This window comes from Hyperolius riggenbachi, chromosome 2, assembly GCF_040937935.1.
Source record: "Hyperolius riggenbachi isolate aHypRig1 chromosome 2, aHypRig1.pri, whole genome shotgun sequence".
Classification (NCBI taxonomy): Eukaryota; Metazoa; Chordata; class Amphibia; order Anura; family Hyperoliidae; genus Hyperolius; species Hyperolius riggenbachi.
The window spans coordinates 49,844,106-49,859,292 of NC_090647.1; the positions used below are offsets into that span (position 1 = coordinate 49,844,106).

At 48.9% G+C, this 15,187-nt stretch overlaps 1 protein-coding gene across 1 annotated transcript in view; it reads left to right on the forward strand.

Moving 5' to 3' along the window:
- Positions 1-15,187, forward strand: part of TMEM135 (transmembrane protein 135) — a 399,393-nt gene that overhangs the window by 118,264 nt on the left and 265,942 nt on the right. The window contains exon 4 of the mRNA XM_068264859.1: positions 9,052-9,085. Coding sequence (XP_068120960.1) covers positions 9,052-9,085 — 34 coding nt within the window. The remainder of the gene's footprint in view (positions 1-9,051; positions 9,086-15,187) is intronic.

A 15,187-nucleotide genomic window follows, 5' to 3' on the forward strand; every position in this document is an offset into this window, starting at 1 on the left:
CCATTTCTAGGACAATTTCTGATATAGTAAACTTCTGATATAGTAAACCACTTTTCCCGGTAACTTGAAGTATACTCTAACAAGATTATACCAGGGCTTTGGAGTCGGAGCAATTTTGGGTACCCGGAATCAGAGTCGGTTATTTCATAAACTGAGGAGTCGGGGTATTTTTGTACAAAATCCACAGCCCTGGTAAGTATTAAGGAGTCAGAGTCAGGGAGTCAGAGCCATTTTGGGTACCCGGAGTTGGAGTTGGAGTCGGTGGTTTCATAAACTGAGGAGTCGGAGTCAGAAGATTTTTGTACCGACTCCACAGCCCTGGATTATACTGTAGTTGGATTTTCGTCAGCCACATCTAAAGGTGTACGGTCTCTCTTCTGTGACTGGCATTGTGTACCTTCAGTATTAGCTTCTATAACATAAACTTCCTGTAATATATATGTATTTTTACACGGGAGTATAAGAAAAACAAACAGCTTTGTTTCATGTGAGACTGACTGATTTCAGATGATTACAGAAGAGGCCACTGTCATTAATCCTGAGGGCAGCCATGAAAGAATCAAGGGAAGAAAAGGGGGGAAACACAAATCCTTTCAGAGTTCTGCAGTGAATGGAAAAAGTGTGAGGTTATGTTTGGTTGGCTGACATTAATGGAATACTTCAAGGAGAGTTCCTTCTGATAAGGATTTCCTGGGGCGTGGACGCCTCTGAATACAATGTGCAAACAGGGGAGAGAAAAGCCTTATCACCCAGGAATACCATTATAAGGTCCCCCTTTCTGGGTGATGTGTACACAAAAGGCGCTTGTTACTAGAGTAACGCACAGCCCTATGCATTACACTGAATAAATATCTCTCCTAATGGGAAACTATATATTTTTGTCACCGTAAAAATCAAATTTCAACAGCAACTGGTCTGAGTGTATTAAGTGATAAAGATGCTAATCCTGCATTCAAAACGTTCAAAACTTTTTCTGCTGTTATGGTTTGGAGTCATCACATACCTTAGGAGCACTGGTCCTTTAATTGCCATTGCCATCGGCTGGAAAAACCGTTGCATGCTGAGGGTTCTTTTTATCTGTAATATATTCCTCCTCTTCCCTTTATTTCCCCCTCCATCTAATGACATAAGACAGCACACTTCCTAGTATAGACCTCAGTGGGAGTGTCTGAAGACTCTGGGAGGAGGGTCGGTAATGAATACACCGTTAGCAAGAGGAGAGAAAAGAGTGAGGGAGGAAATGATGTCAGGATTGACTTCATTCAGAGGTAACCAAGATGGAAACTGTCTAGAATAGGATTCTCTGCTTTTCCGTTATAAAATTCACAGGAATCATTACGTGGATAGCACAATACATCTGTTATGTAAGTAGAACTAGTATTTATCTACTTATATATGTGTTTTTTATTTCTAGGTTAGCATGGGTGTCACTTGTGAATTGTATGGTGTGTGTGGGCACCTTAAACCTTTATGAACTTGCCCTCTACCACCTGTCTTGACTTTATTGTCCACCCGTTTCCACTGTGGAGTTGTGTGTTGATTGTACAGTGTGTTGAACTGCTCGTGCATCTATGCTCCACATTATTGTCTATTTTGTACTGTGTACAGCGCTACGGAAGATGTTGCCCCTTTATAAATTAAAAGAAAACAAAAAAAAAGAAAAATAGGTTCTTTCCTATCAGACAAATCTCATGTGGAAATTCCGACCTTTTCCTAAAAAAAGAAAAACCCTTTGCTGAAGTTTGAGTTAGCACATTCTTCAGCTCTTTGTCATTAATACAAGCATAACATGAGCATTGTTATCCTTACCTAAGCACATATTAACCCCCTGATCGGCCGGTCATTAGCCAGCAGTGCTGGTGTGAATGCTGGTTTCTCAGTCATCCTAAGCCTGCTGTTCCAGGGGGTGGATGGAGCACTGGGGGCAGGGAGAGTTTGTTTTGTCACGCCATGTCACTGGAGGAAAACAGCAGACATCATGGGATTCACTCAGTGACAATGTTATTACAAGGGCTTCAGTTCCAGCTGGGTGAAAACAAAACATCTCCCATCCAGATTGCAGGCAGGTCTCTGCAGCGTGGATCATCACAGATTGCAGCCAGGGGTGCCTGGCTCTTCTACTGACCACATGTGCTATTGCTCCGTTATTGCCTGATGAAGCAGGATCAAACCTGCGAAACGCGTTGCATTGTCCCCCGGAGTATGTAAATAAAATTGTTGTATTTGACAAACACATTGGCAATTTTTGTGTCTGCTTGGAGGAGGTAAGTCCACCACTGCCTCTTCATGTTTTAAACTTTTTAGATTCTTTATCCTTTTGGCGCCTCTGTATCCATACTACGCTATATTAAATCCAACCCTGGTGGAGGGGGGTTACCCCCTTTTTTCCTCATCTACAGAGAGCGATTTCCTAATCCTGAGTGGGGTCAGGTCTAATCTCCCCACCTGCCTATACAGAGGTTGCTTTGGAGGTAACGCTGCTTTGTGAGTATAGCTTATTACTCTATCGTACTTCATTTCAACTACCAGTTCATACTACACTATATCTGTGTTTCAGATTGCAGGCAGATCTCTGGATCATCACAGCAGCGATGCAGATTGCAGGCAGATCTCTGTATCATCACAGCAGCGATGCAGATTACAGGCAGATCTCTGGATCATCACAGCAGTGATGCAGATTACAGGCAGATCTCTGGATCATCACAGCAGCGATGCAGATTACAGGCATATCTCTGTATCATCACAGCAGTGATGCAGATTACAGGCAGATCTCTGTATCAGCACAGCAGCGATGCAGATTGCAGGCAGATCTCTGTATCAGCACAGCAGTGATGCAGATTACAGGCAGATCTCTGGATCATCACAGTAGTGATGCAGATTACAGGCAGATCTCTGGATCATCACAGCAGCGATGCAGATTGCAGGCAGATCTCTGGATCATCACAGCAGCGATGCAGATTACAGGCAGATCTCTGGATCATCACAGCAGTGATGCAGATTACAGGCAGATCTCTGGATCATCACAGCAGTGATGCAGATTACAGGCAGATCTCTGGATCATCACAGCAGCGATGCAGATTACAGGCAGATCTCTGTATCATCACAGCAGTGATGCAGATTACAGGCAGATCTCTGTATCAGCACAGCAGTGATGCAGATTACAGGCAGATCTCTGGATCAGCACAGCAGCGATGCAGATTGCAGGCAGATCTCTGGATCATCACAGCAGTGATGCAGATTACAGGCAGATCTCTGGATCATCACAGCAGTGATGCAGATTACAGGCAGATCTCTGGATCATCACAGCAGCGATGCAGATTGCAGGCAGATCTCTGGATCATCACAGCAGCGATGCAGATTACAGGCAGATCTCTGGATCATCACAGCAGTGATGCAGATTACAGGCAGATCTCTGGATCATCACAGCAGCGATGCAGATTACAGGCAGATCTCTGTATCATCACAGCAGTGATGCAGATTACAGGCAGATCTCTGTATCAGCACAGCAGCGATGCAGATTGCAGGCAGATCTCTGTATCAGCACAGCAGTGATGCAGATTACAGGCAGATCTCTGGATCAGCACAGCAGCGATGCAGATTGCAGGCAGATCTCTGGATCATCACAGCAGTGATGCAGATTACAGGCAGATCTCTGGATCATCACAGCAGTGATGCAGATTACAGGCAGATCTCTGGATCATCTCAGCAGCGATGCAGATTACAGGCAGATCTCTGGATCATCACAGCAGTGATGCAGATTACAGGCAGATCTCTGGATCATCACAGCAGTGATGCAGATTACAGGCAGATCTCTGGATCATCACAGCAGTGATGCAGATTACAGGCAGATCTCTGGATCATCACAGCAGTGATGCAGATTACAGGCAGATCTCTGGATCATCACAGCAGCGATGCAGATTGCAGGCAGATCTCTGGAGTATCACAGCAGCGATGCAGATTGCAGGCAGATCTCTGGATCAGCACAGCAGCGATGCAGATTGCAGGCAGATCTCTGGATCATCACAGCAGGGGTGCAGATTGCAGGCAGATCTCTGGATCATCACAGCAGCGATGCAGATTGTTGGCAGATCTCTGGATCATCACAGCAGCGATACAGATTGCAGGCAGATCTCTGGATCATCACAGCAGGGATGCAGATTGCAGGCAGATCTCTGTATAATCACAGCAGCGATGCAGTTTGTTGGCAGATCTCTGGATCACCACAGCAGCGATGCAGATTGCAGGCAGATCTCTGTAGCGGGGATCATGACAGCGGCGGATAGACTCGAGGCACACCGCCTGCTCAATGACACCTGTTTACAATTGCTCTGTTTTTCTTTCTAGACCGCGCTCAAATAAACTCTAATTCACACAGGCATGTAGCGAGGCTGGCATTAATCCTACTGTACACAGGAAGGCATTGATCAGAAGAAATGACTAGGAAATGTTATGTCAACTGTAAGTTATACCAAAGGGGAGATCCCTATCGCCATGGCAAACACTGTTCTGGAACTAAAGTGTGAAGAGCGGTGTCTGCCAACATTATTATAGTGTGTACTTCTTTACTGAAGAGCGTCTACCCCTATACCAAATAGTGTGTACCTCTTTACTGAAGAGTGTGTACCCCTTTACCAAATAATGTGTACCTCTTTACTGAAAAGTGTGTACTCATTTACCAAATAGTGTGTGCCCCTTTACTGAAGAGTGTGTACCCCTTTACTGAAGTGTGTACCCCTTTACCAAAGAGTGTGTACCCCTTTACCAAAGTGTGTACCCCTTTACCAAAGAGTGTGTACCCCTTTACCAAAGAGCGTGTGCCTTTTTACTGAGAACCACCAGGGAAGCTTCTCCAATATGTTGTAATAGTGATCCTTTGAAGAGAGAGCGAGGTGGGTTCTAAGAATCCAATTAGCATACAGAGGCTGGTTCTGCATACAGTGCCCAGCCTCTGTTGCTATACCGACTCCCCCAAGTCTCCCCCCTGCTCTCTGCTATGCCCCATAAATCAATCGCCGGACTGGCGATGGCTGTTTACATGTGAAGTGTCAGTCTGCCGCTCCCCCGCCTCCTCCATAGCGCCTGTCCCCACCCGCGTCCCTTCCCTCCAATCAGCGGGGAGGGAAGGGACGCGGGCGGAGACCGGCGCTATGGTGGAGGTGGGGGACTTTAACCCAGGATTGAACTTCATTCCAATCAGTAGCTGATGCTCCCTGATGCTGTGTCGCTGTTGTGGTGAAACTCCTCCCACAGTGTGATGTCATGACCAAGGTCCTGACCGTTTGCTCTCTGTGAACCTCGTTGTATTGTGGGTAAAGCAGCTGTTTCCAACTGACAAGCAAGCAATATCTCCCTTTGTGCATAGAACTCTTGGTGAAGGAACCTTCCGCAGAGATCACCTGGCAGAACTAAAGATGTTGCTGCCTGTGATGGATGTAAGTCGGGGTAAGGGCCTGAACCCACTTGCCCATCAGTGTTACAGATGCTGAAAAGCGGACACAACTGCATTAATGGGCTCAGGCCCTTAGGAAAGATTTTACTATGGGCAAACACTGGCTAAATAATTTATACATTAATATTGTAAAAAAAACAAACAAAAAACAAACAAAAACAATTTTATTTATTACATTATTTTTACTACACTTCCTCTTTCAGTACTTCTTGGTGGGAAACTTTTGTAGAGGATTGTTAGCTTGATTTCATCTGGAGCTCATCACTGGCAGTGATTGACCAGTCTGGTGCCAGCGCCCCCACCTGATTGGTGATTGGTTGCATGCCAGAGCTTTCCCTCTGACTGGCCATGGTGATCTCTCACCGGTGATTGGGTCTTACCCTAGCGTGCCTCGATAAGGGGCGTATATCAACACCTCACCAGCTTATGATGCCATAGGGAAGGGCGGCAGGTACCACTGGTTTAAAGAGGACATGGATTTGGGGATGTGTGGATAGGGAGGGTAGTGTGTGTGCCAGGAAGGGGGGCGGGAGAACGGAGAGGAGGCAGGCGCCAGGTGGCCCAAACTGTCTAAACACCGCCCCCTAGATTTTAACATCTGAATCAGGGGCGTATCTGGGTGATATAGAGCCTGTGGCAAACGCTAAAATTGCGCCCCCCCCCCTCCATCAGAGCCCTCTTCCACTCTGAAAACAGCACCCTTTCTCGCGTACATGTGTTATGACTGCCTGTGTTTTTTGGCTTGGGATATTGCTGAAGTTACTTCTTTGGAACTCTCTCTTCTTATTCCTTCTCTGTACTCTTTTCTTCGAACACTAAGCAAATTGCGCCCTGCATACATACGTGAAGTAGCCATGTTCCCCAGATGTCAGAATTAATCTGGTATGAGGTCTGAGTGATGGGGAGGCATGGGGGCAGGCATGGCGGTGCAGCACAGGGACAAGCATGGCGCCCTTGGTGCTGTCGCGCCCATGGCATGAGCCATGCCTGTACCCCTCTAGATACGCCTCTGATCTGAATCATGTGATTCATGTGGCTTCATGGTAGGGCCATCCCTGTCCGTTACTGATTTTGCTTTTCTAATGAGAAACCCTCCCCGGCTGTCTATTATTGACGGATGCTCCTGTTTACCAGTAGTGGTCACACATGATGTATCATCCTTTAATGACACGGTAGATTCCAGGTCATCTCTGCTGGTCTCCTGTAGATGACATTATTGTCACAGTGCATTATTTGTGCGCAGTGCTCATCCTTCTGTGTCTGTGCGTAGAAATGGAAGGATCATTTCCTATATGCACCTTTTCCTCTGGCCTGGCCTCTGACTTGCAGCTGTATCCTCTGGCGCAGCCAAGTCTGCAGATCTGCTGACATATCAGCTGGGAAGTGACTGATAATGGGAAAAATAAGGGCCTGGATATGCACATTTCTTTAACCCTCTTCCATCTTCCAATATAACTGCAGCCATGGACATGGGGTGCTGCAGATGTCGGTGTGGCCAGGCGGAAGTCCAGCAGCCAATGCCCCCTGCAAAAAACTCAGCTGTCTGGGGCCCCCTATTTCACAAACACCCCCATAAAATGGAGAATCCTCTTAAAAATTAGCATGCTAATATTCAAATCTCTACACGACCAGGATACCTGAAGGATTTGTTGCTACTGCGTCACGCCTCCTACAACCTCAGATCAAAAGGATCCATTAAGGATCCAATAACTTGACCGCCCCCAGAGTCCAACCAAAAACCTTAAAGGACAACTGTGAGAAGAATATGGAGGTTGCCATATTCAATTAATTCTCTCCTGCTGATCTATTTGGCTGCAGTAGTGAGTGAATAACGCCAGAAACTAGCATGCAGCTAATCTTGTCAGATCTGACAATAATGTCAAACACCTGATCTGCTGCATGCTTGTTCAGGGGCTATGGCTAAAAGTATTAGAGGCAAAGGGTCAGCAGGACAGCCAGGCAACTGGTATTGCTTATAAGTAAGTAAATATGGCAGCCTCCATATACCTCCCACTTCAGTTGTCCTTTAACCAACTTAGCGGTAATGATGAGCTCAGCTCGTCCATTACCGCCGCGGTGGATTTCTCTGCCCCTGGAGTGTCTTTTTTGACCAAATTTTCGGAGGGGGTGTAGCCAGCACTTGGCTAGCTACATCACTCCTCCAATCGCCACCGGCCCGCTCTGATCCCCCGATCGCCGCTGGTTTATACATAACCCCCCCCCCCCCCGGGGCCCGCGCCAGCACAGCCTCTACATAGCCTTCAGGGGTCGCTATGGCGGGATCGGAACTGTGCATGACGTCGATGACATCAGACGTCATGTCCAATCGTCGCCATAGCAACGCCTGAAGCTATGGCAGAAGTCTCGGCCATCGCGGGGTCGCGGCCAAGTAAATATCGCCGGCGGGGGGGGGGGGGGGGGGCTAACAGTGCCGGGGGACTTGGGAGGGAAGTGTAGCTAGCATAGTGCTAGCTACAAGAAGTTAAACACATTTTTTTTAAAAAAAAGCCACTCACAGCCGCATGGCCGCAAAAAATAGAACGCCAGGGTGGTTAAGAGCCAGCTCTGCTTACAGCATAGGATGAGGATGAGACGGCAAGCAGATGACATCCGGGTGCTCACAAGCCTGGGGAGAACACTGCAGAGGTTGTGATTGGCTGGCCTACTGTTGGCTGGAGCTGGGCTAGTGACACAGAGACAATACAGTCCTACTCCTGTGACTGGACGTACACACCTGTGTGGAGTGCCCCTTTACACACAGCCAGCAGGCAGAGGCTGTGATTGGCTGGCCTGGTGATGCTTGGCTGGCGCTGGGCTAGTGACAAGCGACACATTACAGGCAGAAGCCTCACTTCCCCCGCAACACAGCCGCCCTCTCACCCTCCCCATGTCCGGGCTCAGATCCCCATGTGGCAGATGAGGCTCTTCATTCCTCCACACAATCCCCAGCACCCTCCTCCACTCCTGAGCATTGCCGGCATCTGCCGCCCAACCTGGCTGCCCTCCGTATACATTTACTGCCTGCTCAGGCTGCTGCATTCCGCAGGGAGCCACAGAGGCAACCACTGTCGCCAGCATGTCACACGTTAAGCTCCGCGAGCCAGCTTACCTCACCGCGCACCTCGAGGGCTACGCAGCATCCGACCGCGGATTGGCTGACAGGCGACAACGATAGACGGGGCGCTCTGCGGATTCCTCCCACTAAGCCACGCCTGTGATGGCAAGGCGCGCTGATTGGCCGAGCGTGGCTTAACTGACAGCTGGAGAACAGCAAAGGGCTAGGAATGCGGTGACAGCAGGACATGCGGTCTAATCAGCCGGGCGGTCATTTATTTTACCTGGGCGCTCCGCCCGGCTGATTGATCCTGGGGAGAACACTGGTGTCGATAATGACTTCTGCTGTTTTACCAACTGGTTGCAGGGCTTCCCTGGCAGCCTTGGTGCAGCTGTTGTACCAGGCCGTCATGCAATTACTCAAAACGCTTTTTAAGTATGTACTGAGCTGAGACGTATTCGTGAAAAGCGCTTTAGAAATGGTTTTTGAACATGTTATTTACATTTCTTCTGAAACATTAATGGGTGTTTGTTCTGCTGTTTTTCAGGAGGGGCCTTCTGACGATATACATGGCCAATCAGGTAAGAGCTGAAGAATTTTGCAAGCCTTTTAATAATGAGTGAATGGCGACTCCACACCACACCGTGCCATTGGGCGGAGGAGTACTCCCTTTGGCACTTTGCTTGTATCAGGCGTAGACTCCATGTTTGGGGATTCTGTGTAATGGTGGAATCTAGTATTTTGATTTGTAGCATCAGATGTGTCCAGTAATGTTATGGGATTGGAAAACAATGGGGGATGGTGTGTTTGCTGTATACAGAGGTTGTGGTAGAGGGTAGGCATGTATTTGCATGGACAGGTTTAAAAAGAAACTTCGACCAAAAATTGAACTTTATGCCAATCAGTACCTGATACCCCCTTTTACATGAGAAATCTACTCCTTTTCACAAACAGACCATCAGGGGGCACTGTATGACTGATATTGAGGTGAAACCCCTCCCACAAGTAACCCCTCCCACAAGAAAAGTTCGAACTTTTGTGGGAAATAGCGGTTTACAGCTGTTTCCAACTGCCAAAAACCATGCAGCAGCTACCTGCCAACAGTTAAAATGTTCACTGGAGTTCCTCTTTAAAACCACCTACACAGGGGTTCAATAGTATATTTTTGGACTGTATTGATTTTTGTGACTGTGCATCCATCTTAAATGGATTTAAAGTGAACCTGAGATGAATAGTGTGTCAGGATTTAGGCCCCGTTCACACTGCACGCGTTTCCAGCTGCGTTTTGGAAACGCGTGCAGGTGGCCGACACGCACGACGTCAGACAGAGCATAGAGTGCACTGTCTGATGTTGACACTGTCTGATGTTCACACTGCATGTGTTCCGGACCTGTGCGGTCCGGGAACGCATGCTGCACGCATTTTTTGTAAAAACGCATGGCTGTCCCATTCACTTTTCAGTGATGGGATCAGCCACGCATCGCACACAAACGCGGATGGAGTGCGTTCGTACGCGTTGCGTTCCGCACGTATGGCCATCCGCGTTTGTGATATGAACGGGGCCTTATACTAACCTGGGGCTTCCTCCAGCCACCTTCAGGCTGTTCAGTCCCACCCCCTGGACCACTCTGGTCCCTCATTGGACGCCCCCGTTGCGCTCCCATAACTAGGAGCTTTCTGCAATGGGGGCGCACGTGGACAGGCTGGGAATGTTCAACGAAGCAGCTTTGCCAAAGTACTGGGCCATCCAGCGGGGGACTGGAGCGGCCCAAGGAGGTGGTGAGGGACCAAACAGCCTGAGGGGGGCTGGAAGAAGCCCCGGGTAAGTATTAATCCTTATTCCACTTTTCTTTTTGGGTTCACTTTAAATAAAAAAAAAAAATCAACAGAAACCTAAAAAAGTAAATTCATACATGATTGAAACGACATGAAAAAGGTCTGGTAAGTATACGTTAGCAGTACTACCAGACACATGAACGATTGTTCTTTGTTGGTGTCAGAGCCAGAAGCGTAACAAGAAGCCCCCAAGCAGAATTTCTATGGGGCCCCCTAACCTCCACTCCCCTCGTGCGCATGGACAGTTGGTGCACATGTTCGCAAATACCTCCTGGCGGAGTAGCGTAGGGGGCAGTATAACATTCACCCTGTTCCAGCATTGCTTCCAATCGCCTCTTCCTCCTGGCAGTCACTTGCTCTATGCCGGAGCCGGATACTCAGCTCCTGATCATGTGACATGCATTGGGAGCAGTTTGGCATTGAGTCTCCTCTTCCTCCTGGCAGCCACTTGCTCTATGCTGCATACCCAGCTCCTGATCATGTGACATGTATTAGGAGCAGTAAGGCATCGAGTCTCCTCTTCCTCCTGGCAGCCACTTGCTGTATGCCGGAGCCGGATACTCAGCTCCTGATCATGTGACATGCATTGGGAGCAGTTAGGCATTGAGTCTCCTCTTCCTCCTAGCAGCCACTTGCTCTATGCTGAATACCCAGCTCCTGATCATGTGACATGTATTAGGAGCAGTAAGGCATCGAGTCTCCTCTTCCTCCTGGCAGCCACTTGCTCTATGCTGCATACCCAGCTCCTGATCATGTGACATGTATTAGAAGCAGTTAGGCATCAATTCTCCTTTTCCTCCTGGCAGCCACTTGCTCTATGCTGCATACCCGGTTCCTGATCATGTGACATGCATTGGGAGCAGTAAGGCATCGAGTCTCCTCTTCCTCCTGGCAGCCACTTGCTCTATGCTGCATACTCAGCTCCTGATCATGTGACATGTATTAGGAGCAGTAAGGCATTGAGTCTCCTCCTCCTCCTGGCAGCCACTTGCTCTATGCTGCATACTCAGCTCCCGATCATGTGACATGCATTGGAAGCAGTAAGGCATCAAGTCTCCTCTTCCTCCTGGCAGCCACTTGCTCTATGCTGCATACCCAGCTCCTGATCATGTAACATGTATTAGAAGCAGTTAGGCATCAATTCTCCTTTTCCTCCTGGCAGCCACTTGCTCTATGCTGCATACTCAGCTCCTGATCATGTGACATGTATTAGGAGCAGTAAGGGTGCATTGAGCCTCCTCTTTCTCCTAGCGCCGGCTCACTCTATGCTGCATACTCAGCTCCTGATCATGTGACATGTATTAGGAGCAGTAAGGGGGCATTGAGCCTCCTCTTTCTCCTAGCGCCGGCTCACTCTATGCTGGATACCCGGCTCCTGATCATGTGACATGCATTGGGAGCAGTAGGATAGCTGCATAGAGAGTTCAGCTGCCTGGAGTAAAGGGATAATGATGCATTGCTGGAGCAGGTAAATATTACACTACTCTCTGCGCTATTCTGCAAGGTGGAGGCGTGGGCTTCATAGACCACAGGGATTGTGGCAGCTATTGTTACACTGGTGGTCAGAGCCACTACACAGCTCCTTTCACTACAGCCCATGAAATGCCTGGCATAAAACACCGCTATTCTCTGCCTCCCTTCACTGCTGTGTCTCAGCTGGTGCAAAGCACTGCATTGCCGTTATAACCATATGCAGATGATATGTCCACTGGGGTTCCTGCAGGTGTGTGCAGCCGCTCACAAGCATGCCAGGCTGTCTACATCACATCGAGATGGTCAGCCCATGAAATGCCTGGCATAAAACTCCGCTAGTCTCTGCTTCCCTGCACTGCTGTGTCTCAGCTGGTGCAGAACACTGCATTGCCGCTATAACCATATGCAGATGATATGTCCACTGGGGTTCCTGCAGGTGTGTGCAGCCGCTCACAAGCATGCCAGGCTCTCTACACCACATCGAGAGGGTCAGCCCATGAAATGCCTGGCATAAAACTCTGCTAGTCTCTGCTTCCCTGCACTGCTGTGTCTCAGCTGGTGCACAACACTGCATTGCCGCCATAACCATATGCAGATGATATGTCCACTGGGGTTCCTGCAGGTGTGTGCAGCCGCTCACAAGCATGCCAGGCTGTCTACATCACATCGAGAGGGTCAGCCCATGAAATGCCTGGAATAAAACTCCGCTAATCTCTGCTTCCCTGCACTGCTGTGTCTCAGCTGGTGCAGAACACTGCATTGCCGCCATAACCATATGCAGATGATATGTCCACTGGGGTTCCTGCAGGTGTGTGCAGCCGCTCACAAGCGTGCCAGGCTTTCTTCATTACACCGGGGGGGGGACCTGTTAAACGCCTCAGGCAGTTCACCTCAGGTGAGTCACCGCAGTGGAATTGACCCGAGAGTCATTTGCCGATGACAGACGCGCAGAACACCCCGTTTAATGACAACATTAGCCGCTTTCTGAACTGTCATGAACTCTGCATGAGAACAGTGGCCAAGCATCACACTAAGGCTCCTTTCATTTCTCATGTACATCTGTTTCCTGCTTTACAAGTTTCTTATCGGGGCATGGGGGTGCTCTTCCTGTGAACGCATCGAGGGAAACGCACTCATGTGACTCCCGATTGTCGTGTCACTCACAAGTGACACATGTTTACACCATCATAGACGTGATAGCTGGATGAAATCTGGGAAGGGGCAGAGAAAGCAGAGGGGCTGGGGGGCTTTCTGTGGCTTCTGGTTTCCTCCGTTTCCATTTTGGCCTTTGTATTTGTTTGACTTTGTGCAGAGATTGGTCTGTGGGGTGTTTTTATTACTTGGTGTTACAGTTGTAAAGGTGGAAGAATAATGTGGTGTCATCATTTGTGTAGCTTCAATCCCTGGATGCTTTGGAGTGCTGTTAGCGTTGTCATCTACTTGCTGTTACTTATGCCCTGATAAACAGTTTGCAGTGCCTTATTTCCTATCTTAAAGCGGATCCGAGATGAAAAAGTAACTATAACAAATAACTTGTCTATATATCTTATCTAAATTTTAGATAGTTTACACAGCAAATCTAGCTGCAAACAGCTTTAAAAGTTTATGATTATTTCTTCCTGTGATACAATGAGGGCAGCCATGTTCTGTTTGTCACATTGTCACAGGCTGAGGGCTGCAGATGCTATCAGCTTGCCTGTGTGTAAATTCAGTCTCCTCTCCTCCTCCCCTCTGCCTCTAAAATCAGTGGCTAGTAACCTCCTCCTGCCCAGACTAAGCTACCATAAGCCCCTGCTACCTGAGACTGAGTGCCAAGGCTCTCTGAAAAGCTGTGGACGAGGCTTGTTTAGTTTATAGGGAATTAGAGTATTAAAACAAAACAAAAAAAGTATTTATCTTGAGGAATGCCCTATAAACTATATGAAAGGAACACAATTATGCAATGAGTAAAAGTTTATTTCAGATCCACTTTAAAGCCTTTAAGAGGATCTGTACTGTAAAATTTTTACAATAAAAAGCATACCATTCTATTCATTATGTTCTCCTGGGCCCATCTGTGCTGTTTCTGCCACTCCCTGCTGCAATCCTGGCTTTTAATTGCCATTTTTATGCGGTGTTTACAAACAAAAGACATAGCAATTTGATATGCTGAGAGTAGCTTAGAGTGTGAGTCATACAGAGTGTGCAGGGGGCCTGAAGAGGGGGTGTATAGCTTCTGCCAATGACAAGCAGTGCAGCACATTCCACACATTCCAGCCTGAGCCCGACAGACCCGACAGAGGAGAGAAGATTAGATCATATAACAGAGATAACACAGCCACTGTGCAATTAGGAAAGGCTGCAGTAAGACAGAGCACATTAGAACAGCTATAGGAACTTATAGGATAGAAGAAATAAGGCTCAAAATTTTGTTACAGAGTCTCTTTAAGCCTCATACACGCGAACGAGGCATGTAATCTGGCGGAGATCGGGACCCGGTGTCTCGGGTGACATCATAGGGCCAAGGCTGTACTGATGCATTGTTAGCCTGCAGGCAAGCAAAATGTAACTGACCCATGTGGGGGGGGGGGGGGGGGGGTTATGCACGTCCCCTGCAGACTCTGTGTGCTTTGTTTATTACTCACAGACAGCGTTTCTGCTCTCAGTCTCAGCTTGTCTGTGATGCATTTTATGAGGCTGAGGGGGAGGGAGCTGCCTGTCACATGCTGAGAAACTGAGAATCCCAGACTGGAGTGCAGATCAGGTCTGGACATCAAGATGGCGCCGGAATTGGACGCCTCTGCCACAGGGCTCTGGCCTTTTTTTTACTTTTTTAAAGGGCCATCCCTCCTTCACTCACCTCTGGCTTCACCTCTTGCTGAGGTAGGACGTGGAGGACATGGGCGCTGCCGGTCCGGCTCTGCATCAGCCACAGATCGCGGCAGAGGACATCGGCGAGAGGATCAGCTGCTTGGGGACCCACGTGCACTGCGCAGGCATTGAAGGCAGCACGGAGCTCTGCCGATCTGCTGCCTCTGCCCCCGGACCATCAGCGACACCACCCGCGCTGACACCACCACGGAACTGAGGGCTTCCAGGGGAGAGGTGCCCGTCCTCCGCACGTTTCCAGCCATGGAGGATGATGCCTGTGCAGGCCACCGGCTACTCGGCTGGTCGAGTGCGCCCCGCTTCACACAGCGGACCAGCTGTTTGGGCGGATCAGCGCTCGTGCACTGGCATCTTTGTTGATGCCCGACTGCTGCCCCGAGCCAGCCCCTCCAGCCACCACTGCGACAGAGGCTTCAGAGATCGGCTCCCACACCTAAGCAGGCAAGGGAGAGCTGCCGACCCAGAGCTCAGCGGTGCCAAGGACCCCGCTACCCAGGGCGACCAGG